The sequence below is a fragment of the Anopheles maculipalpis genome, chromosome 3RL (assembly GCF_943734695.1).
Source record: "Anopheles maculipalpis chromosome 3RL, idAnoMacuDA_375_x, whole genome shotgun sequence".
Classification (NCBI taxonomy): Eukaryota; Metazoa; Arthropoda; class Insecta; order Diptera; family Culicidae; genus Anopheles; species Anopheles maculipalpis.
The window spans coordinates 40,897,361-40,923,619 of record NC_064872.1 but is presented as its reverse complement, the minus strand read 5'-3'; the positions used below and the strand labels follow the sequence as shown (position 1 = coordinate 40,923,619).

The 26,259-nt window shown below is 43.3% G+C and overlaps 1 protein-coding gene across 7 annotated transcripts in view; it reads left to right on the top strand.

Annotated features, from left to right (window-relative positions):
- LOC126564130 (probable G-protein coupled receptor 158) overlaps positions 1-26,259 on the top strand; it is a 65,286-nt gene that overhangs the window by 14,254 nt on the left and 24,773 nt on the right. For all 7 annotated transcript variants that reach the window (XM_050221072.1, XM_050221070.1, XM_050221069.1 and 4 more), the window contains exon 2: positions 24,067-24,856. In XM_050221072.1, the coding sequence (XP_050077029.1) occupies positions 24,067-24,856 (790 nt within the window). The remainder of the gene's footprint in view (positions 1-24,066; positions 24,857-26,259) is intronic.

Below are 26,259 nucleotides of genomic sequence, written 5' to 3'. Positions count from 1 at the left end.
TTTGTCCTCATACCGTTGCGCAAGGATCTTCCATGCGGCTTCATAGTCGTTGTTGTTCACTAACACTTCGTCAATGATACCTGCTGCCTTTCCGACAAGACTGTTCCGGAGATGGAACAGTTTCAGCGCGGGTTCCTCATGCTTGTATCGGTTCATCACAGCGGTGAACATTGCTTTAAATGCGTACCACTTCTCGTACGAACCATCGAATGTTGGTAAGGGAACATTTAACGGTGGCAGATAAGGCGAAAATTCATGCGAGGTCGATGGCACAACTGAAAGAGTTGCTTCACGTTTGGGCACGGCATCAAAACACATACTTAATTTCAACGAAACTTCGTTGAACTTTCTCTCAAAATCGATGTACAGATTGTTCTGCTGTTCGTCTTCTTCTTTTGAGAGGGACAGTTCGTAGATCTTGCTTTGAATTTCGTTGCACTCATTGTACATGTTTGCCAAAGCCTTTTCTTGGAGCTGTAGGAAGCGCACATTTTTTACGTTGGCATTCGGTTGCCCATCACTATCACATAAGGATGCACACACACGACTAAGCTTGTTGCGCACTCCCTCTCGCTGCTTCACCAAAGCTTGTAGTTGGGCCTCCATTTTGTTGGAAACCTTCTTCACTTCTTGCTGTTGCGACTGTGTTGGTATTGTTGAAGGAGTCGTACGTTTTATCGGTGATCGTTTCACTTTCTTTGACCGAGTAAACGGTGATTGCATTGTCTTTACATTCACACACCTTCACTTGTGCCGGTCCGCCATTTGCTTTTGGCAAACCCACGCCACGCCAATCACACGTGGTTTTCGCGAATGTTTCAATGTTCTGTTATTGAGCGGATTACCTTCGATCAGCAGAATGCCTTTATCGAGAGGAATGCCGGCGAATCACACTTTCCGAATCACGGTGCTTTGTTTTCCGGATAGTGCTACTCTGTTTGCATAGTAGCAACGCACTGTCACGTCACTAAGATCCGATCGCGGATCTTCCTTAGTCAAGTGGTAAGCCTTGTAGCAGTTTCCAACGCATCACACTTTCCGGATCACGGTACTTTGTTTTCCGGCTAGTGCTACTCCTTTGCATAGTAGCAACGCACTGTCACGTCACTAAGATCCGATCGCGGATCTTCCTTAGTCAAGTGGAAAGCTTTGTAGCAGTTTCCAACGCATCACACTTTCCGAATCACGGTACTTTGTTTTCCGGCTAGTGCTACTCTTTCACAGTAGCGACGCACTGTCACGCCGCTAACACCCGATCGCGGATGTTCCATACACCGATAACACGCGAAACACTACACTGGTTTTCGCATCCGGTTCCGTAGGACCACATAACGACCTTTTCGAGTGGACTGTATTAGGAGAAAAAAAGGAGGAATTTCGGAGCAAAAGGAGAACACGTCCGTTCGCTCAGTTCACTACTTGATTTCTATGTATTTCCATGTATGTGTGACATTACTGTTCGTTGCCCAAAACCATTCCCAAAAAACATACCGTTGACACATTATGCCCAGATAGCATAATATCCTCCCCGGCGTTGACACATTATGCCCAGGTGGCATAACAGCCCCAAAAGTGATGATGTTCGCGTAATAACAAAATCGACTCCGATCGGAAAGGATATAGGGTCATACGTGCCCCACATACATATACACCGGCTCTACCGTAGGATTATGTTTGGAAACCTATCATAGAACTCGTACTCACGGATAGGATATTTTTCGATTTTTTTTTTCCTGCCCCCAAAAGAACACGGTGCTCCGGCTAGCACACGTTTAGTGTTGCAGAATCATCGCCATCTACTGCACTAACACTTCGTTCTTGCTCTCCGTGCTTGCGTGACTGTATACCGATGCTAACGTGTGTACGCTTGAATTGAGGCCAACACCATGAAGGCGTTGTGCATCGCAAACCATGTCAATGTCCTCGGCTTCCCTTCACTATTTTGCTATTCAAGTGCCGTGCTACGATTCGTTGCCGAGCGCAAGCACAAGCAGTTATCGTGCCGTTTTGGAGCAAATGTTTTGAGTGAAGATGCACATTAAGATTACGCCGAGAATCGGATCAGGCCAATTTGGTACCGGCGAAGGAGGATACAAACATGATTCGGTTTATTGTTATGATTATCGCTAACGAGGACCTGCTCGAAATCAAACGATAGATTCGTACCCAAGCGCTAGCCGAACAATCAAAATGTCTATTATTTAAGAACTCGTGCGAATCCGCGCAGCTCATGGATGTTGAATGCAAATTTTGATACCGCTTCGTGACTTTTGGTTTTATTTTCTTTTACAAGGAATTGTCTGATGAACGAGGACTGACGAGTTGCCTTTATTTTAATGGCACTTTGTGTGATTGTGATAAAGTTATTATTGTATTGTGTTGGGAAATACAACATTTTTCAAACAAAAGAACTGTTTTAGAAACTGGAACATAACTATTGAACTATCAATTAACAGTACTTCTTCTTCTTCTTAGGAAATACTAGGTCACGCAGGTCTTTAAATTGCTTTCTATACTTATCGAGATCCACGTAGTTGTATAGTCAGTCCTCACTAAGAGGGAATTGGTCAGGATGGACCGTCTAAATCCCGGCACTGCTGTGAGACACCGCTGTCGCTTTTACCGCCTTTTACTGCTCGCAATTGACCATCCATGCTTGACTTTAATTTAATCTTCATCATACGTTAGCCATTTTCGATTAGCAATCGCTCATGACAATGAATACCTTTAATTGCGTATGTGCAATTTACTTCAACGAATTATAACAGCTTCATTCAAAACAAAACCACTCAAATAGCAACTAAATTCACCTACACCAAACGATCAACCCCGATCCGGTTAAACCAATCGAATTTAACTTCAAATTTATGTCTACATTGCTGACGTGCTCGTAAAGTTAATAAAATACGTTTGGAGGCCAACCAAAATACACATACGTACCACCGATCATCCTCTCAAGCTGCATAGCATCACAGTCGTTTGGCGTCTGAAAAACTTTCCGAAAACATACAGATACATCGTACGAAAATAAATCAAATTCCGGTAACGATGCCGGACACTGCTGGACAGTGGACGGTTTTGCGGTTGGTTCAACAAGTGGCTCGACCTTGGCGTCGGACCGGGCGTGAAGAGGATAAGTGTTTTTCTTTTCCCACCTTTTTTTTGCTCTCCTATTCCAACGACTTTCCATCTTGGCTTCGGTACAGTCGGATTCACTATTGCCGATCAACCAAATTCCTCACACAAATGATGAGTGTTTGGAGTGGTACCGCTTCATTGAAGGTTGAATGATTTTATTTATTCACCAAAGGATTTCGATACTAAACTCGTGCCTTCATGACACACCAGTAAACGTTTTTATGTGTTTTGGAAAAAACAGCGCAAAAAAAACATATAAATTTACAGGAACTCAGAATTATACCAAACATTTCTTGCAATGTTACGGAACTATCTTTTAACATCGCAGTTACTTTCATCGCATGCATTAGATTTTCGAGAAGTAATCGTCTGCATCGGCTGTAAAAAGCAATGAGGTCAAATGCTTGCCAGTTAATTTCCGAACGATTGCGAATCGTAAAAATAATCATTCCGGCACTCTCAGTACCATCAATCCTTGCGCAGAAGACGTTTTTACGTGCGAATTTCATTACCCCGTTGCTTGTCCAACCTTGGTCGACCCTGGCATGATCTCCTTTAATGTATGTTTATTTTGGCATCGCTTGAACGAGATGCATCAACACCATCGCGATCCAGCACGGCCCGTTTCGACCGCCGAAGATTGGAAATTGCCTTTAATGAATCATAACGGAAAGGTTTTACGGATTATTTCGCTCTGCCTTGACGCACTTTATTTTCGTTTCGTATTACGATTTGTTTGCAAGTATTTTGCGTAAACAAATCGCCAACACCGTTTATTACGCCACCATTTGCTGCTGCTATTTCGCCCTGGTTTAATTCGAGCTTCAATCTATTGTACCGTTAATGGGACGATGATGGTAATGATGGTGATCGTAAATGTGCGGAAGTGGTTGATATATTGTTTGGCCTGCATCTTTCTGCTTCAGTATGTTTTTGTTCTTCCGGACACTCGTCAGCCAAAAGCTAGTAAACAATGAGATGAAGGATGTAGGTCATCTCGTTGCATGCGGATGCAGCAACGAGTATAATTCACGTTGGAATATCAACTGTCCTTGTATCATTCGTTACACGCGTTCACTGCAAAGTAAGCTCGCGAAAAAAAAAACCGTTACCGTGCGGAAACGTGTTATGATTTATCCGAAAAGTTACTACCGTCGTAGTGCGCGTGGCAAATGGAACTTCATCTAAATCAACGAAACCGCCCGAAATGTAAATCTTCCCCGTCGTCCGAACTACGGAGTAAAACATTAACGTAGGGCTTAGCACTGTTTGTGAATAAAGTACGCTTCAGTGGTACATCGCAAACAATGCGCGGTGATAATGAAACGGATCAGGTTTTTGTGATTCCTTGTGATTTCTCTCTCTCTCTCTCTCACTTTTCTTCCATTGCAAACATACAGTCTCCGCTGCCTGTTCGTGTTTATTCCGATTTTACGGTGCTTTCGGTACGTAGATCTACTCCACGGCGCTGTTATTTTACGTGTGGGTGGCACTTTGCATGCTTTATGCTGTGCAATGAAGAGCAAAAGTTTGTTGTTGTTAAAAGTTGTAAACGATCATCCCGGGAAACTAACTTTTGCCTGCGCGGTTGTTTCAAGCCGCTGGTGTGGGATTATTGCCAAAGGTCAAGTTGTTAGGTTTGCGTATTTACGTGCGAAAACAGATACACATTACGCTGACCTGCCTTTGGTGCATGAAATGGAATGTAACATACTGCTGATGATGCTTTCGCCGTGTGTCACCAAATTTATGGGAACGAAACTTTTTGTCGTTGGAAAAAGAACATTTTGCGGTTTTATGGACAATAAACATGAATAGATTTTAAATATTTATCGATGAACACAGCTTCCTGCATACGTAAAATACTACGCACAATCATGGATTCAAAATTACATTTAAAATTCATGGAAAGTATCGAGTCTTTTGAGCTATGAATTTGTCCATTAAATTCTTTCCAAAAAACGGCATAGATGATGCTAGCTGATAAAACAAGAAGCATGCTGTATACTAGAATCCTAGAATAAAATATTTTCATTGACATATTTCAACATAAGGTTCGCACTCACAAAATACTGATTCAACTCCGCTGACAGAGGCAAATGTCACAAACATTTCTAACTATAAGATACGACATGTGATCTACGACGAAAAGAAACATGCATGGTTGGGGAAAACCCCGCAGGACGATCCAATGAAAAGGGGTTTTATGAAAATGATAATGAAGGCATGGCAATCGTTTCACATCCCTTTCACTGTGAGTAGCTCATATAGCCCCAACAAGCATTCCTTCCCGTCCCGATTGGTGCTCCTAACGGAAGCTAGCTTATGAATATGAATAAAGTCGCCATTCGAATTTTGAATCCACGTTCGCGGATTTATCCACTGTAAGACGGTTTGGCACAGAATCCAAACAGTCTCCAAACATCTTGCACACTCGGGACAGAACGGGCTTACACACTCACGCGAGCACACGCGCGCTAGACGAACTGAATTTTCCGGTTGCAGACACACACACACACACGCGCGGGAAGAAAAACTCTCCCAGCAATCGGTTAGCATTCTTTGGCCCACGCGCCGAGTTTGTGTTTGAATAATAAAAAACTATGCAAAAGGAACCACCAGAACGGAAGCGATCGAGCAAAACGGAAAACACTGTTTGCTAGCAGCAAAATCGTAACGGAAGCGTTGCTATGCTCAGCACATTCCACGAATTAGTTTACATGCTTGTGGATATGTAACAGAGCACTGCTCGATTTATGTTTCATACACCGCAGCATCGAAACATGTCTCAGAATCATTCAGTTAAGTGATCGAATGAATATCTGATACACCATCACTACGAAACTGGCCACAATGTTTATGGAACACCATTGACGTTTTTCGTCCTACTCACTTTTTTCCCCAATTGCCAACATTTTCTCACGACGTGCGAACGGCTGTCAATTGTTTTTCTTTACACAATTTGCTATTCTTATCTATCGACCACCAACAAAATAGACGAAATCAAAAATTCAATTTTGTAAGATACTTTTTCGGTCCCGTTTGTCACGTTCACCGTGCACGGACCGTTCCAAAGCAATCCATCGGTCTCAATCGCATTACGCTTCTTTGCAACGGTTAATTTGCATAGATCCTATAAATTACGTCGGACGGCTCGGAACCATTACCATTTGCCCTGCGGTCGGTTCCGTTTCGATTTCATTAAAAGTAACAAGATCAACGTTGTAATATCCTGCTGTACCGGGTGTTCGCTTGGTTCGTTCCTTTCAGTTGTTTTATGTGGCTTCAAAGGAGGAAAAATAACACGACAAGCAAAACACATTCCACCCACCTAATAGTTTAAACAACAAGCAAAGTGCAAAGATTAAAACGCATCTTATACTGATTCATCACGCTTTGTTCTTGGGGCTCAAGCCTGCAAGCATCAGCAAACGAGCCAAAAGCAATCAAACTTTAAATGTAAATGAAAACGTTGACCGTTGACATTGCACCATCACAAAAGCCTTGGAGCTTTTTGAGTGCGGTAAGCAAACGACCCCACCCGCCACTGTCACCTTCTGCGGAGAACAATTTATCAAATATTTGCGCAAAGGTACAACCAGGCACGTCGACACATCCGGTGCAAAATACCGCACATGTGTGTGTGTGTGTGTGGACTTGTGTTATACTGTTTGTTCATGTGTTTTCAAGATGTAAGCAAAGGAGCTACCGTCTGTTGCTTCACGCAGTAGCATGCCACGAAGGGATGCCAGCATTTATATAATGTGCCTTCCAGAGTGTTATCATCATCGGTACAGGAGACGGTGCAGACGGAGGCATGTGGAGATTAAAAGTTGTAATTACTAAGCCATAGTCATATCACTTTCATGATGAATGTAAACCAGCATACAGGTCACAATCATTAAAGAGAGAAAGCATCCAGTTGGGATGAGCCAAACGGATAGGATTGTGCTGTCTGGTTGGAGAAAAATTGTATTATTTGGACTTTCATCCTCGTTCATTACTTGCTGCCCTACACCATTTATCCCAAGAAATCCGCCAAGCTTGGTACGATCATCATCTTTTTGTGTAAAAATGCACTTGTTACCTTTATCTTTAGTTTATTGTTCATTGTTTATTAATTAATTCGTCCACCGAGAACGGTTTAACGAGGCAAATACGCTTGCAATGGCTAAGACGCTTTACAAGGATTTACAATAAACGCAGAGAACTTTTAAATTGGGACATAGACATTAGCGCGTGCAACATTTATCGGTGTCTTGATACCGGTCGCGGGACAGCTAAAGAAATCCTACTTACTAGTGACGGATCATCAATGGTTTCTAGTAGTAGTCCTGCTATAAGGATAACCTGAGCTCTGTTGCGCCTGACTTCTAACGTTTCTAGGCCCAGAAGAAGACAACGTTGATTGTAGGGTAGTAGTAAGGATCCGTCTGCCCAACCTAGCTTTCTTATGGCGTATCGTGTGAACCTTTTCTGTATTGTCTCAAGTCGTCTATATATAACAATATATAGACTATAGATATAACAATATAAGGACAAGTCACAATAGAACAGTATTCTAACATCGGGCGAACCAACGAACAATACAGAGATTTTAGACAATATGGGTCATTAAAGTCCCTGGTCGATTTAAACAGTATACCTAGTGTTCTATTTGCGCGGTTAGTAACGTTGTCATAGTGATGCTTAAAAGTCAACTTATCGTCAATCAAAACGCCTAGGTCACGCATTTCTTTAGTTCTCGCTATCTTGACGCTATTTATCTGATATTCGTACCTAACAGATGAGCGCGTCCGAGTGAAAGACACCACAAAGCACTTTTCTGTACAAACCGTCAATGAGTTCTGGACGCACCACAGGTTAAAAACAGTAACAGCATGTTGTAGTCTCTCACAGTCGTCTGTAGTTTTTACAAGCATAAACAATTTCATGTCGTCAGCATACAGAAGGTAGGAATCGTCAGGTAACACAGAACACAGATCATTGACAAACAGGATAAATAGAAGCGGTCCCAGATTGCTTCCTTGTGGAACCCCTGAGGTGCTGGTGAAAGGACGAGAGGTGTGTTGGCCAAATTGAACACGATATGTGCGGTTTAGGAGGTACGAGCTCAGCCATGCTGAAATTTGTCGAGGACGCTTGGGCATAAAGCCGTGTTGTTCCTTCACAATGTAGCAGGCTGAAGCATCCAGGAGCGATTCGCGAACCATTATCTCCAAAACTTTCATGCATGCGCACATGGATGTGATACCCCTGTAACTGGTAGCGAGTTAATGTAGCAGTGCTTTTTGTGTGTGTCTAAAGATTTAAAAAACCGTTTAAACCAAACAAATGGGCGGATCGTTGGAGTAGGCGACAGCGGCTCCGATCTTCAAACGGCAGGACCGGGGTTCAAATCCCTTCCGGACCGTCCTCCCTTAGTGAGGACTGACTAACCAACTACGTGGTATCGGGATCACTTGTATCAATGAATGTTTCAATGTATCAGTGAATTGTATCAATTCACTTGTAGTAAAGTGTCACAACTACGTTACTATTCGTTCATACATTTCTGTTCTAATTTTATTTATTATAAATGTTACTGGCGTTCCGTAATGTCACCATTGTTCTCGACTGGGTGTTTACAGGTGTTTTTGGAAGGCATTTCCTACTACTGATGTATCTTATCCCGGACATTTACTTACTTACTTATCAGACGCTACAACCGCTTTGCGGTTTTGGCCTGCCGCAGTCATCCGCCAATCCGTTATCTCGGACTTGATGGCGGATGATTCCACGCCATCCACCCACCTCAATCTGGGCCTACCACGCCTCCTTTATCCGTGTGGTCGGCCTAAAAGGACTTTCTCCGAAAAGGACCAGGCTCCGATGGCCAGCCCATCGGAGCCTGGTGAGCCTAACTCGCTGCATGACGGTGAGGTCGTCAAACAGTTCGTACGTAGAGGTTCTTCAATTGTCCTTCCACACATACGTGGCTAACGATCCTTCTGATCATCTTCCTCTCGAACTCGACTAACAGGACTTCGTCTGTTTTGGACAAGGTCCATGTCTTATAGACGTACGTGAGTACTGGGACTGTAAAGGTACGATACAGTCCCAGCTTCGACCGTCGCTACTGGTTTTTTGAAGTGAGATGTTTCCTCAGGGTGTAGAATGACCAGAAACTCCGTCTCTATGTTGTTTTCGGTGTTGACTTTTGACACGAGAAAGGTGAAGATTTGTGAAGATAAAGTGAAGAAATTTTGTTATCATTTATATATTTATTTGTTGAAGAAGAAATTAGGATTGCCAGTGCAACTTCTCGAGGACATGACTAGCTATTTTTGGCTTGATTTAATCACCAGTTGGATGCTAGTCAAACCTGCTAAAACTCCTGCAACTATGCCCCAATGCATCCTCAAAAAACAATGGTTGACATAGTTTTATTCATTTATTTGTTATTATTATATCTATTCACTCATGTTGGCCTGCTCTTTTAAAGAGCACGTCGTCGTGACATGGCCCGGTCAACAATAGATTTCCAGGAAGCTCGATCCCTGGCTGCAGCTTCCCATCAATGTAGGCACCCGATCTCCGACAGCTCACCCTTCACCTGGTCCAACCAACAAACTCGCTGTGCCCCCGACCCCTCGTGACGAACTCGGGGTCGCTGACGAATACCTTCTTGGCGGGTCATGAGGCCGGCATCCTCATAACATGCCCCAGCCATCGTATCCTGCCGGTCTTTGCTACCATCAGGATTTCCGGTTCTTCGTATAGCTCAGCAAATCTCGTGGTTCATCCTTCTCCTCCACACTCCATGCTCGAACACGACGAGGATGCGACGCTCAAACACGCCAAGAGCGTTTCATAGGACCACCGGACGAATCAGTGTGTGATATTTCTCACATTTCGTGCGGTCTCAAAGTCTTCTGGATCCCAGACAATCGTTATCCGAAGGTACGACAGTCCCAAGATAGCCGAACTCCTCTACTACCTCGAGGTTGTCGCCGTCGACTAACACGCTGCTTCCCACTCGGGCTAGCCTCCGGTGATTCTGCATGTTCCCAGATTTTTGAGATAAGCTTGTGCATTTCGGCGGTAAGCCTCTCCGGTCCCATTTTAAAGAGCTCGGCAGCAGCCTTGTTGCTTTTAAGATGGCGAAGGCACTTCGTCCTTTGCACTGTTGCTGTCACTGATGTTGTTGCTGCTGTGTTGCTGCTGCTGTTGGCTTGTTCTGCTACTTGCACCAACCTCTCCTGTCTCTGCTCCGTTCAGGTGTCCTTCGAAGTAGCACTTCCACATTTCGATCACCGTCCGCTCGTCTGTCAGGAGATTTCCATATGCGTCCCGGCACATCGCGGTTTAAGGTGCAAATCTACTCCGTGCCTCTTTCAACCTCCTGTAAAACGAGCGGGCATCCCCCGACTGAGAGAGCTGCTCCAGCAGCTTTTCATTTGACTCTTCAAAGCGACGCTTCTTTTCCTGGAAGAGCAGGGTCTGCTATCTCCTCAGTCCTTTGTAGTTTTCCACGATCTGACGGGTTTCAGGCTGAAGCATGAGGGCGCGTGCTGCATTCTCTATTATCTGCATTATATCTATTATTATTTACCAACAACACCACCTGTGATGTCTTGAACAATGAACGATATTAATAAGGCGATTCCTCCTTATTCTTCGCCTTAACCCGGGCTTGCTCGGTTGTGGATGTGTTGCTGTTGTGCAGCTTATGGTTTCTGTTTTTGTTAAGCGACCATCAGTCAAATATTAATGCGATGAAATTTGAACATTTCAAGTCCAAGAAAAGTTTTATACCATATCACGTACCTTCTTCTTGTTGGTTTTACGATCTACTAGGACATGCCGATCATCAAATGCCTTACTGGACTTATCGATACTACGTAGCTGGATAGTTGGCCCCCGATCTTGCCGTGTGAAGACCGGTGTTTCTAACGCAATGTACTAATACACAGGTTCTCGGTTCATTTGTTATAATCCTCTAACATTGGATTTATATTCAGCTTTTGACAAATATAACCATCAAGTTGTAAACCGTACCTCGAGAGACTTAGCCCTCATGTAAGATTTTCAATTTATTCATCACTCCAGTTCATGATCGTGCAGCTATAATATTCTACCTATCTTATTCTCTACCCACACCATACCAAGAATGTCCTGACGTGTGCGTTTGTCTATGACGCAAAACAGGCAACTTTTATGACGAATTGCAGAATTGCTGATGGTGATGGTTGGTACCTCCACCAAAAACACGATGAAATATACTGGCAATAACTCTGCGGCAAATCTCCCTCAACAGCATCGCAGATATTTGTCTATTCAGTCTAAAGCACCAACAACAAAAAAGCTCCGGCACACCCACCCAGTACACTGTGTTGATTGATTTTATTTGTTCAAGATTTTTCATCACCTTCAACCGTTCGCAACCACACGACGCCCTCTTGGCTCAATCCTTTACTCCAGCTGAATGGAAACAAAGAACCACTCCAAAGCCCATAGTGCCCACCTTGCAAACGTTCCGTTGGACAGCACAGGGAAGCAGAAATGAATTTTCATGTGCTTGCATAAAATTTACACCACCCCTTCCATTTTTTTCCATTCGGCAAATTCAAAGGGACCACTTTTGACAGTGAAGAAAAATCATTCTCATCCGCGAACGACGCGTAAAACGTGCGGATTGTTACATCGTTTTTGTTAAACACATGGGGTGAATGTTGGAGAGAAAAAATCATCCTCTGTTTCAATCTAATATTCGTGCTTTGCGAAAACTCCCGAGGGGAAGATGGTTTTGGATGGAAATTGATTGAGATCAGCAGTGAAACGGCCTGGAAATGAATGAATCGTTTTGCGTTTAGTTTATTTGCGTAAACTTCGCCAACTGCTGCGGGCTGTTTCGTACAACCCCCACAATAAAATTGGATGTTTGACTGTATTTTCATGTTCTTTTGGCTTTCAAAGATTTCACTCTCCATTTCTTCGCTCTAGAGCTATCAAAAGTTTCGAAAATGCAAATTTGTTCTATTCCACGTGCTGTGTTGCGAATGATTTTGGCATTATATTTCAAAATTCAGTCATTTTATTAAGTACATTCTGAGACATAGTCGTGGTTGTGTTTGTGTGTCTCTTGTAAATGAAAATTGCACATGCAAAGTATAACATTTAAGCCTTCACTTAAGTACTTTGGTACAACGAATGTGAAACAATCTATCTACAATGCACCTCATTCAACACAGTATAATACTGCCAATGAAAAGGTTCTTTCATCGTAAAGAAAGCCCTTTGAACATTCTCCCAAATGCTCTACTACCAGTACATTACAAAATAAAAACATTGGTTCCTCCAGGTTCCTTTTCAACCTAAACGTCAAAATTATCCAAATTCAAAGCCCAAAACGATTATATGTTTTGACATTTTATCAGTTTTGAAAAAGTTTCCGGTTTGATTACATTATCCCAACCCAAAAGCCTGCTTAATAACCCGCACCTTATGCTACGAGCATGTTTTGTGGCCATCTGGCGGAAATAATTTTTCATGCCTTATTTAGCAGAAAATTCTGCTTTCTAGTTGTTTGGTTCAGTTTTAGCAACATGCTTAGCGATTCAATTCTTCGAAATGGTTTATATAGAATAACTTTTCCTGATTCTTTATTTATTTTTATTGATCTGTCTTGTACGACGACTCACGGACCGTTGCTTCCGGTTTGCCAGCAAAAAGATTCTCTGGTATTGAAGTGGAATTACGGAAGTTTTTATGGAGAGTAATGTGTAATGGGTTTATTTCAAGATGTTTTTATTGATATTTCTTCCAGAAGCGATTTTATCAAACATTCATTGTTTTGAATAAATTGTTTATATGTGTGCATGTGCATTGTATCATGAGTGCAAACAAAAATTAGTTGAGCAAAGAGTGAAATGATTTTTTTTAATAGTTACAGGTATTCTTTATTTAAAACAAAGTTGTTTACCTGTCACCCTCCCCCAGGTATTCCCGCATGGGCTTTCCCTATGGGGTTTGTTCCCACGCTGCGTGGTTTAACTAATTAAAACCATGTACATATCAACGACTCCGCTAGTTCTCTTTCGATGCATATACCGCTTCTAATATCTTCGTCCTTCACTGACGTCTGCACGCTTAGCGTCCCGAAGTAATGTCCTCTAAAAGCGAGGTTTCTTCTGCTGGGGTAAGCGACCGACTCCTCTCGGTATTAACTTGAGCAAACTCGCGGAACTCTCCGATTTCTCCTCCTCCGTCAAACATTAGCCCTACGATTCAAATCCGAAGTCGCAACGTTTCGCGGGAAGGTGTTCGCCCACGGCTACGTCTGGGAATGGGAGGTGGAGCTGTTCCTGCACGCTCTGCCTCCGCTGCTGCTCGCAAAATATCATCTTCCCTGGCTGTCGATGCTGCTGCGACATCAGCTGCTAGCCATTGCCGTGCACGCTCCTCCGCCCTGGCCCGTCCACGTCTGCTGTGCGCTGACCGTTGCCATGCTGCACGTGCCTCGTTGGCCCGTCTTGTGATGTCTAGCAAGACCTCCTCTTCGATCTCCTCGTCAAAGAGAGCAGCCACACTTTCCACACTTTCCAGCCCAACCTCCTCGTTTTCTGTTAAGGCAGCATTCGTCCTCCCATTCATTATCGCTTCCTCGTCCCGCCACAGCTGCTGAAGCACCGTGGTGATCGACTTTGCCGCGCGTTATATGCGATCCCACCACTAGCAATTTCATTGATAAATTGTCTGAGTGGACTGGATCGCTCGTCCCCCACCCCAAAAATTCTCGCCGGAAGTCGTCGAACACTGGACACTCAAACATGACATGGGCCACTGACTCGACCAAGCCTATGCACCGTGGACACTCAGGGGACGTAGTGAAGCCGTGCAGATACTCACGGAAAAATCCATGTCCCATGAGTATTTGGGAGAGGTAGAAATCCACCTCCCCATGCTTCCGCCCCATCAACTGATCCAGCTCGGGAATCATTCTGTGAGCCCATGCCACGGACCGACTGGCCGTTGGTGCTGCCGCTGACCGATCCCACGAGCGCTGCCACTCCTGGATCGTGGTTATTCGTTCCGTCATCCGGATCTTCTTCCTGCTGATTCCTTTGTCAGCTAAAAGTCTCCTGAGGCACCTTGCGTCCTCCGCCACTATTAAGCGATACGGCACCAGGTTGGCCACCACCACCGCGACACCTCGTACGAGACCGAGCGGAACGAGCTCGAGATCCTCCGTGCCAGCGACTTTGCACCTGCGCCTGCTTCGTTTGGTCCCATTTCAGGTCTGTTGCTTCAGCCCATATGGGTGAGACGTAGCGAATGACCGATTCCGCCACTCCTGCCAGCAGACGCCTCGACTCGCTGGGGGTCGCTGTGATTCCTCATCACCGAGGTAACCACTGAAACCACACGGAAGGCCTTCCACGATAGATGTTCGTGGATACGTACTCCCAATTAGCGTATGGACCGTTTGGTGAGGCACTTCACCTCTCCGACACGTATCGGAACCTCTAACAAACCCAGACGCAGGCTCGACACCAAGACCGCCTCGGTCTTTAGCGGAGCAAGTTGAAGATGGTGCCCTCGTAGCCAAGCCATAACCACGTCAATTGCCGTTCCAGCAACCGACGCCGCCATCTCCGGTGTGCAGCCCTCTGCGAGTATCGCCAAATCATCACATCATCAGCAAAACCGAAAGATTTAAATGATTGAAACTATTAGCTTTACTTTATTCATTATCATTCGGGGCGGCTCGGTGGTGTAGGCGACAGCGAAGCCGCTCTTCAAACGGCAGTACCCCGGGGTTCAAATCGCATCCGGACCCCCCGTAGTGAGGACTTACTAACCTCACTACGTGGTATTCGTAAGTCAAGCAAAATACGGTCAGGCCGGTCTTACAAAAAAAAATCAATAAATGCTGGTTAAATTAGAATAGTTTTAGGTAAACAAAAAAAAAACGCATCATTGTATAATTTTACAAGTAAAGTTAAGCTTGAAAAATGTACGGAATATGCACATTTGTACGACTGTATCGCTCTTTGATTTTTATTCTATAATTATAGAGGCAAGAATCATTCTATGATTTTTTCTTTCTGTCACAACTTACTTACAATAAGTATACTATTCAATACGTACAATATTGTATTAATTGCATACAAAATGCCAACTTCCAATTCCAAAAAGCCAATACAAACAGCTGATTTTAATCGGCTCAGCATTGTACCGATTTTTTAACTGCACTGCACTGTGAAATCGTTCAGACTCTTGTTTTGATAAGAAAAATTGCACAACCACGGATGAGTGAAAGAGATTTAAAACCAACCCCAATCCCATGCTAATCTTATCGCCGCTTCACAGTTACGGCCAAATCCCTATCTCAGCAAGATCGAAACGCTTCCATCAGCGGTCGATTGATGAGATAAATTGCGGGAATTGTCATTCCAGCTGGATTACAGTTTTCCATTCATCCGTCAACGATTGCATCGGAGACGTACCACATCCACCCAATCAAGGTCCATGCACTGAAGAGGAAATTTCTTTTCGTTTGCCACATGGCTTTTGTGTATGTGCTTTTTCTATCGCTCGCTAACATGCTACAAATCTAAACGTACAGTATCGGCAGGGAGGGAAAAAAAACATCAATCCATCACAGTGGGAGATACGATAAATTTTTATCTAGATGATTTGACAGACAAAAAAGACAAACACTTCGAAATTGAATGCAATGGAGAGAACATAGAAAAAAAAAACATAATGTCCACCGCTTACCACACACTGCAAACAAATGGAAAAAAAAAACGTTTTAGTGGAATGGCTTCACCGCAGCAGATAGTTTTCATTTGTATTCGTGCAGATTCGTGCTGTCTACTGAACAGCTTTTGATCCACTAAACGCCCCGATCATAGCACGGCACGATAATCCAACTTTTAAGCAAAAGCCACTCCAAAAACGAAAACCATACCACCACTACCATCGTGGATAACTGGAACAGGCTACGAACGACACGGGCAGGTCATAACTGGCCGTATCTGGGGAATGCTTTGCTGCGATAGTTCGTACCGTCCCATAACATCTGTCATCGTTTGACCGTGGTCATTTGGGGTGGAGTGTCTCCTGAAATCCACCCGTTTCGATTTCCCTTCCTGCTTCGGTGCCGTTTTTTAGTACCAAACTTTATCGATCTAGAACAGGCGAAGCCAAGCACAGCGTCGCCAACTGCTCGGAAAGGTTGAGCAGGAGCGAGAGCTTCACTAATTAAAGTGATAAAATTTTGAGCACTTTCCTCGTGCTTCTAGTGGGGCAGAAATGGCATGAGGTATGGTCGACGTGCTTCTTTCCTGCCGTTTGGCTCCCTTTTATGATGAGCATGCAAGCAGATGATTACGATAGTGGAATAATTAACACAAAACGTTTTATAGTTTCCCTCCCGCCAACAAGTAGCACCAGCGGTGGCCACATTTGTACAGCATGCTATTGGGTAAATTAGTTTTGCTTTGTGTGAGGAAATTGTAGTTTTTGTGCGGCACTTTGTATGCCTAGCTGTGCTCTGCGAGAGAACTAAGTCTGCACTATTTCACGGCACTTTGTGTTTCAAGCAGACTGTCGAGAGTAATGAGAAATGGTAATGAAGCGTTCTTTAAAGTAATTGCAATCAATGTTTTATTAAATCTGAAGCAGAGCTATCCATTAATTAAACTAATTAATAAAGCGACAAATCAAGAAAAAAAGTTTATGTGACAACTGTTTGATTGGTGTGTAATAGGGATCCTCCCGGATCGTCATGTAATAGGATCGCGTGCATTCACTTTATAAGCCGTATAAGAAGAGCAAACAATCATACTTTCCGGGTGTAAACTCACTAAGCAGAACCGTGGTGAAGACGATCGTCCATAAGATCATAGATATATGGAGGAGATTGCCCATTCTAGATTGTTGGAGGCTTCGAGGGCTTACCTTGAATAGAGGGACCCTATATTCTCGTGAGGAGACAAAAAATCAGGTCCCGTCGAGAGCTACGAGGGCTGACAATAAAGTAAGTTCTCCATTTTTTTTTTCATAGGAAATGACATTTATTTACAAAAAGCGATACACCGTTGGAAAGGTCAAGGTCTTGGCTACTTTTCTACATAATCGCCATTTTTGTCTATGCCGGCAGAATACCACTCTCCGTCCGCCTCGCGCAGCCAGTTGTTGACCTCTTTCTGAACCTCCGCGTCACTTTCAAACTTCTTCATGAGAACATGTGGTAGTCATTTGGGGCCACGTCGGGACTATAGGGAGGGTGATCGATGATCCCAGTCCCTGATTGTCGCACGGCGGTTTTTGAGCATTTCTGCCTCCACTGCTTGAACAATCGCATCCGAGACCGACGGTCGGCCACTTCTCTCCTCGTCGTGAACATTAGTGCGCCCGGAATCGAACTCGCGGCTCCACTTACGCACGTTTTTTATGTCCATACACTTTTCCCCGTAAACTTCAACTAGTTGACGATGGATTTCAATAGGTGTCACCTTTTTCGCACTCAAAAAACGTATTACAGAACGCAATTCGCACTTGGACGCTGACGCGAGGGGTACCTCCATCGTTGACGGCTGCTCAGCCAAGACTGAGCGGTCGGGGCAGCCTCACCCAGCAGCAAAGTGGTAGTGAGGGAACCAAGGAACACGGCGGTGTTGTCAGATTTCGCCTAGCGCGTGATCCGGCGAAGTTGCAGCGTTGGAGACCTTACTTTATTGTCAGCCCTCGTACAATTATTTATATCAAAAATAAGAGTTGAGTTTTATGCAGTCTTCTTACCTTATTTTTGATAAGCTTCGTAGGATAAATTGATTCTTAAAGAATCTGGCTAGAGCAGTAATTATTTTTGGATAGTCATTTTGTATCTTTGCATAAATGTGGATGTTCACACCAAGTTTCATTAGCTATTACTTATTTTTGTATTGTTTGTTAAGAATTGTGCATCATTAGTTTAACAATATTGTAAGCTCTTAAAATTAAGGGGTTAGGGATTGAGGGTAGATAGGGAAGGCAAACACTTATGAGGAAGCTGGAAAATGGAGGCGTGAACGGAAAGATGTTAAGGAAAGGCTAAAATCGAACAAAGCATAATTATTGTTGAAGCAACGAACGGATCACGGGCACCTATTGCCATACGGCGAGTTTCTACAAAGATGGGAGGGCGTGGGACATAAATCCCAATTGAGGACCGGTGTGGAGAAACATCACAATTACTAAGGAGTAAGGAAGCAATGAAAGCGGCTTGGGCATGCGATCGGCGTGTCTCAAGAGTTTCCAGAACTAGCCAGACCAGAGTGGAAAAGCATCATACGGTATTCGTAGGCATTTGCAGTGCCTTTTGGATGCGTTCGATTCGAACGATATCCGAAGCAGTGGATCAACCTAACCATTGAACAGTAAAGTGCTTTTAAGCAACCCGGATCATAGAACTCAGATGCCAGGCGCCGAATCAAACCTGGACACTTGTTCGATTTTGGTTTGATTATAATCAAGTGATCAGCGAACACTTACAAGTTGGACGTGGGTCAATGCCAAATCGGCTTCTTTGTAATCATGTAAAAGAGGATCGCGCAATCTACTGAAACTAATCACTGCTCTTTTCGGGAAAGATAGGAGTAAGTTGTTCGACAGACACCGCATGCATAAGTTGTAAAGATGGAATTTTAGGGACAGGTAAGAGGATCAGAGTAAGAGGATACACGGGAGGACAATTAAACATCTTCAGCAGAACAAAGAAACAAATCTTGAGGTAGGACCTCGCGTAAATCGTTAATAAATAAAATAAATAGACATAGACTTAACACACTTCCTTGGGGTACGCCAGAGTGAGACATAAAGCATGACGAAAAAGTATCGTCAAGTTTGACTTGATATACACGGGTTTGATAAATAAGTATAAAGCCACGAGAGAATGTCGTCCGAGAGATCAAGTTTTTACAATTTTCTAAAGAGAATATCATGAGGTAAACGGTCAAATACCGCTTTGAAGTCAGTGTAAATTGTATCAATTTTGCAACCTGAGTCAAGTGATTTGGATTCAAAGGACAGGAATCAAATAAGGTTTGTTGTTGTGGATCGGTTGGGCAAAAAAACATGTTGTTGTGGTATGAGTATGTTTGACGTTAAAGCTAACAAAGTTTCCTTAACAACTGCTTCGAAGACCATGGCAGTACCACAAAGCTTGGCAATGCCACGGTAGTTAGAAACAACGGTTTTGGAGCCCTTCTTATTGGCGTATTAGGATTGGTGTTAGCCAACAAGATTTCCAAATAGAGGGATCCTCATAACAAAAAGATTGGTGAAAGAGTTTACAAAGGATAGGTGTGAAGAAATGACCATTTTTTACAAGTAAAGAGTTAGGAACAGAACAGAACAATGATCGTTTGATCCCATGCCAATAATGGACATCAATAATAATTTCCCATCATCCTGCTGCAGATCCGTAATTATTTGCTTTTATTTATTTATTTTGAGTATGACGACTTGCTCCATAACGTAATTTTTTTTCTTTTAGTTGAAAACATTTCGAAAACATTTTAATAAAGTAAAATCAGCTTCATATAATATTGTTGCTTTAAGCAACAACCGAAAAAAGGGACAGGTTTTTAACTACACGATAACACTTTATTTTTAGGCTTAACTCGATACCGGAGTAAATAGCAGCACACTATTAATTATTTGAAAATAAAAGGCTAGGTACATATCCCTATAGCAAAAACCAAACCCTTAAAATGGATTAAAGTCTCACACCGATCCCCCAATTGCAAACTAGCTTATTGGTTTTAATTGAAGCCCTCATTCATCTTTCATATCGTTTAATATCCCGCTAAAATATAACTTACCCGCAAGGCACCATTTTAAATGCTTTACTGCATTGCATCACTTAGTTTATCTTGATCTCTTAGCACAAAAGTAAAGCAAAGCGTATGTCTTAACCCAGTTATGTTTTATCGCTGGAAGAAAAACTATCAGTGCCTGCCATGATGAATTCAGCAGTATCTCTCCGGCACATTACTGGTGCGCAGTGCCGAGCAGCCGTTGAAATCGTATTATAAAAGCAATTAAAACATTCAAATACTTGAGATATTTTGAAAGAGCCACTTCAAAACTTTTGCTTTTAATTAGGGCGAGTTGCTTGTTGTCGGTTGCCCTGAGCAAACAACAAACTGCAGCATTCCGCCAAACAGAATGCCCATGGCAACGGCAATCCTTACAGCACCGTAAGAAGCCACGCTACATCGGTCCGCGATGGCTGTAAGTACACGAGCGCACACAGGTGCTTGACAGGAGCACCACGTCTCAGAACTCCCGCACGATGTCAGCGGATGCAAAAGAGCAGGCAACCTCAGGAAGCTTTTCATGATTTCTTCCTTGGTTGCCATATACATACATCCACAATGCACTTCTCTTCAGTACGGCACATTCGCGTTTATCACCAATCTCACCGGGTGGATGGGTTGCACATCTTAAGTTGTTTCCATCTCCTCCTCGTCTCTGCTACCACTCTGTTGCACTGTGCAGAAGGTGAACAAAACAAAACCATGCAGCAAGTCTGGTCTGGCATGTAAAACATGATGCTAAGTGTTGCGCGACAAAAAGAAATGAAAAACACGCACACCTATAGCGAAATGTATAAAGATTTTTTCCTTCAACCAGTGTCAGTGGTGCGAAACGTGTGAAAACAATTTGAAGCCCGCAGGCAAGGGTTGCAAATTATTTTCACCCGAGCCTGGAGTTCCATCGGCGGACGATAGACAAATGAAAAACAACCAGCGTTAAGCTTCTGGACTAAGAACGATTCCTTTGGTAGCTTTTTTCATCTTTCTGGTTTTATTTAATGAGCACGGTTAACTGTATTCGTTTTTCCATAAACTGTATTGCTTTGAGACCAGAAATGTTCGACTGCATTTACATTCTAAATTTTCATATTTTAAAACTTTTTGTTAACTAATTGACATGTTGCAGCATCTTTTCGAAAAAAAAACCATGAGACTACATTTGTCTTTAATGGAATGGTAACAAACAGACTGAAAACAATACAAATCAAACTTCTATTGTTAAAGAAATTTTGTGTCTCATTTGATTTGCATGCAATGTGCAAACTTTTACTCTTTTTAAAAATTCGTCCTTTTAGTAAAAAGTTCAAAACTTGTTTACAGTAACCAACATAACCTTATTACGAGGATAAATCTTCTTTTCCAAAAACAAAAATTCCAATTTTATTAGCCTCTTTCTTCGCTCTCATTTTTCTCGTTTCTTCTTACGCTTCCGATCCGATGTCTGACATGATTCATCTTATTTCAATTTATCAACTAACTCGATTTGGATCTTCGAATATAAAACATTTCATCCCTCTAACTCCATCCGCCATTTGCGAATGACACAGATAACATTGTTCCACTACCGGCACACGAGCAGAATCGGGGACAGAGAAATATTTCAAAGATGACCTTTTTTCAAGTGTCCCCGTTTTTTCGGCTCGACTCCACCGCACAGTTTCCCCCTTACGGCAGAAACAGTCCCTTCCAAGCTATAGATTCTGTGCCACCGACAAACAATAGGAGAGGAGTGTGCCAATCTGGAGCATTTGGGGGATGGTTCATGTCATTTGGCAAAGGGTGCAAAATTGGCTTACATGAAACCCACAAGCATCTAAGCGACAACGACTGGCACAATGACCTAAGATTCTCTTATGCCCACGGTTCAAGTAAAGGATCCGAGCAGCACGCATTTTGAAAGTGAAAGGATCTCCTTTTTGTGGTGAGAACGTAGCATGAAAGAATCCTTACAAAAGAAAGAGATAGTGCCTCTTCTTCCAAAGCAAACAAACTTTATCCATCGGAGGAGGTTAGTTTTGCTAGGCCCTGTGACTAAGGACACAGTCACCCGTGGAGCATAGGAGCAAGCTAGCACCAGGGGTAAACGACCCAAAGTTGAAGGGCTCGGCAAAATCGGTCACCCGACAAAGTTTTGACCGGTTCCCTCCCCGGGGAGGGCTTTCTTTAAAGACAGAGCCCCTTATGGTGAAGGTCCTGCACCCGCTCCAATAAGGGATGACAAATGACAACCCTGTCAACATGATGCATGATTAGGATGTATTTACTTCTAACGGTTCGTTAGAGCCAGTAGAGAACCATCTAGCTAAAGGGCCGGAAAGGAACACCTTCAAACGGAAGAAACAGATGTCTGATGGGACGGAGAAAGGTGAAACATTTTCCACTACCAGTGATGGGGAAATTACATCTCTACGTTGGAATTTGAAGAACGCTAGTTCTCGATGGGCATGGTGGTGTTGTGTAATTCTGAAAAAAAATCAAACTTGCTATCCACCAACATGCTTTGGTGTACCAACAGGGTCTTTGTTAATCCACTAACAGGTTAATCTGCCTCACGCCAGGGACAAATGTTACGATTAAGTTGTCAAAGCCTCACGAATTTGAACAAATTCGCTACAAAACAGCTTTCACATGTCATTAGGCGCCTTTCAGCTATTAATAAGCTTTCTATTGCCATCGTGGGTCATCTATAAAGACACACGTGGATTAATCATAGCACTACTTAGTACTTATCAGACAGCCTATCACTTCTGACTGTCGTTCGTTCGGGGTAATTACATGCACAAGGTATCGCTTTACAGCGTGAAACCGTTTAGTTAATCGGCCACTAGAGCCACGCTTCCGAATAATTAATGATACACTCAGGCACTGGACCGTTGTACCCAGACTCAAACAATTACCACTCTCTGACTAACTCGCTTCTTAATGTTTAAGTGTGAGGAACCTTTCGATAAACGGAACGAGCTTTACCTCACCCCACTCACTGCCAACAGTCGCTAACCTGTCCAGATTTTCTCTAGTTTCAGTCAACCAATGGGTCAAATTGGTGGTTACGATTTGAACATAAATCTTTCATGAGTTTTCCACCCACACGCCTGCCGAAATCGTTCCACGCTCATGCTACATTATAAGTCATTAGGTTCGACTTCGAAGCCACCGAATTTTCCGAAGCGCTTAGCGATGCTATTATCTTCACCCCTGCTTAATCATAGCCGATCGCTTCGGGGTATTAAATCCAACATCTTACAGCCGACTGTGTCGAACTTCCTGTCACTATCCTCCATCGAAAGGACAGCAGTCGGCCTACGCCAACCAGCAAACATATTAACACATCGATGCTTCGGCATAACGTTTCGCCAGTGGTTAGGTCACAAGCTTAAGCGCTGCTTTACGGGAAATGTCCTAACCAGGTGCCATGGTACTACACTTCCACTGTGTCGCGTTTTACGGTTTCACCTATTCGATTGAAGCACGCAAGTACGTGCGAACGATAAAATGTGCCCACCGCTCCTAAGTGTTCGATCATTAATGGAATGGTGAATTATTCGTCCCCTGTAGCTAGGAGACCCCGTTTATGGGAAGTTCCCGCCACTGAAAAGAGAAAAGTCGCCATTTCCATTGTTTCCAACCGTCATTCGGGGATTGTGTTGGAAGATTAAAATGTACGCACATCCATTCAATCATCCCTTTACGATGATTGAATGTCGTTGAATACTAATGTGAGGAAATATTTTATTAAGTGTTGGAACGATTATCGCACAGTATCCATTGTATGAAAAACTGAATAATGTGAATTGAATCTTAAACATTTTGCATTTGCAAACAAGTTGTAATAATTGTGCAATGGGATGTAAATGGTAATTATACAAGGTGTAGCAAAGCCGTTATAACAATTATAGATCAGAGAATAAAACAGATTAATTATACTTTAATTTTGGTAGAATTTTATCATTTTTCAAATCAAATTGTTTTAACTGTGTGTGATAGGACTGTGACAGGACGCTACACTTCAGCCGTAAGATAGAAACGATAAATCCGTTGCCAATAACGATTTCCCACTGCTTACCTTTACTTTCAGATGCTCAGCACAGCTATAGATCACCGTATCCAGCTCAAGAAACATCGGTGATGGGTCATCGTCATCGTCGCCACCATCACCCGGCTGCTCATGATCGGCTGCTCGCTCCTTTCACATTATCCACCATTACGCTACCCGTGTGCTCGCCGTCCTACTATCATCGTCACCAATCGCAGATCCTGCGCTGGGTATTCGTTGGCGTAACCTTTCTGCTGCTTAGCTCAAGTCATGGACTGGAACAACTGTCTGGAGGTTTGCAAGAGCCCCAAGCAGACCAGCAACCACTTCCATCGACGCTCTCGTCCACCACCACTCCCAGTCCCACACTTCCACCCTGCGAGCAGCGTGCGCTGGACGAGATCCCGCCCGATCCATTTTACGACGTCTCGGACATTACGATCGGAGCTGCAAAGACATTCGCCGATTTTCTCGCTGGCCGTAAGATAGATGGCACGTCCAGGGATGATCGCAAGTTTGTCCTGGCACGCGAGAAGGCTAACGAGCTAGCGAGCAGCGTATTGAAGCAGGACGACGGATTACTGCTGGCGGTTGGTATTGCATCACCACGGCTTCCACTGGCCGTGGTACAGTTCCGGGACCAGATCGACAGTGCACACGTCAATCTATCCGAGAGCAAAAACTTTCTGTCAACCTACTGGCGGGAGCTGGGCGTTGCCTGGAACCAAAGCAATGGTGCCCAGTTCTGGGGTACCCCGTTTCGCGATTGTGGTCCGCTCTACGGACGATGGCTTTGGCCGTACAGCGTAACAGTCGAATCACAGGGCTACAAGTGAGTATTTCTTGGTACTGTTGCAGGTTGTACGTTCGATCATTCAGTGCCGGAAAAACATGAAAAACTTACCACCCGTGCCATTGAGAGGTCGAATTATGTATGCACTACCACTCTTCTGTTTTACTAGTCTGTCAAGTAGACGGACTGATTATTTCGAAATTGTACAAATTTACGTTGGAACATGTCGGTATTTACACGGTTCATTGATTCTACGTAGCTTCTAATGTAAACGAGAAAAAATACTATCCTGAACAATTTAACTTGTTTAACCGCCGATTCCCTGTCGTTTGGCGTGTTGTTGAAAAATAATGCGGATGACTCATAAAATCCGAACAGAAATCTGGCAATGATTTTATGAATTGATCGATTTTTCTAAGCTATTTTCAAGCAGACAAGGTTCGCTTCAGGCTGCTTTTTGTTATATGATAGCGCCACCTAGTCACAAGGTTACGCGGAAACTTAATTAATTTCTTGGATCGTCGTTTACGTAAATCACTTGTTCCGAATTCCAAAAAATTGTCCCACCATAACCATAGACGGCTGGAACGAAGAGGATCCCAAAAAACAAAAAAGAAAACGCCAAGAATCTCATTTGATTCAATTACCAACCAACCCCTTTAAAGGCTAATGAATACCTATCGGATTTTTACTTCTCAACTATTTGGATTAACACAGTGACGTCTCTTCGTTAGCAGCATCCGCAACAAATGCCGTGCCAAACGAGTTTCACTCCCCAACGCTCCTTGTAAACCTCTTCTGGCTGCAGTGTAATTGTAAAAATGCCTGAAAATACTAAAAAGCGTCCTAAATCTTGCTCACCGCTTCTCCCTTGCTTCGGTGAATGCGGGTTCTTTCCCCTTCCCGGGACTAGATTCGTTTCCCAGAAAGGAGAGCGAGAATAAATTAGAAACACAACAGCACAATTGCTAACGTGACTGTATGATGGCTAGTTGTAGCGGACACTGTGACGCTAACCTGGAAGCGTTGTAATGGCTCCAGAAAGGTTCAAGTTTTGTACAGATTTTTCTTTTCCATTTTTTATATTCATGCTGGGGTTTTTCTCGCAAAACAGCTTCGAGGAGTTAATTAACATTATTTCATCACTGCCCCGGGGTCCATGCTTATGAGACTGATTCACGAGCACAAAGGCCATCCATCGGTGATGGAAACTGTCTCAATAAGCAACACAGACGTTGCCCTAAAAACAATCTCGTTTCCTCCGATGCAGTCATACTAAATTTGATCCCAAACTAACCCACCCTTAAATTATGCAAAGATTACACTATGTTTAAAAGTTTTACTTATAAAAACCGCCATATATTGGGGTTTTATTTTTCATAGTTCAAACCTACAACATTCATTATTATTTAAAAGAAAACATCATTTGAGCGTTCTTCATT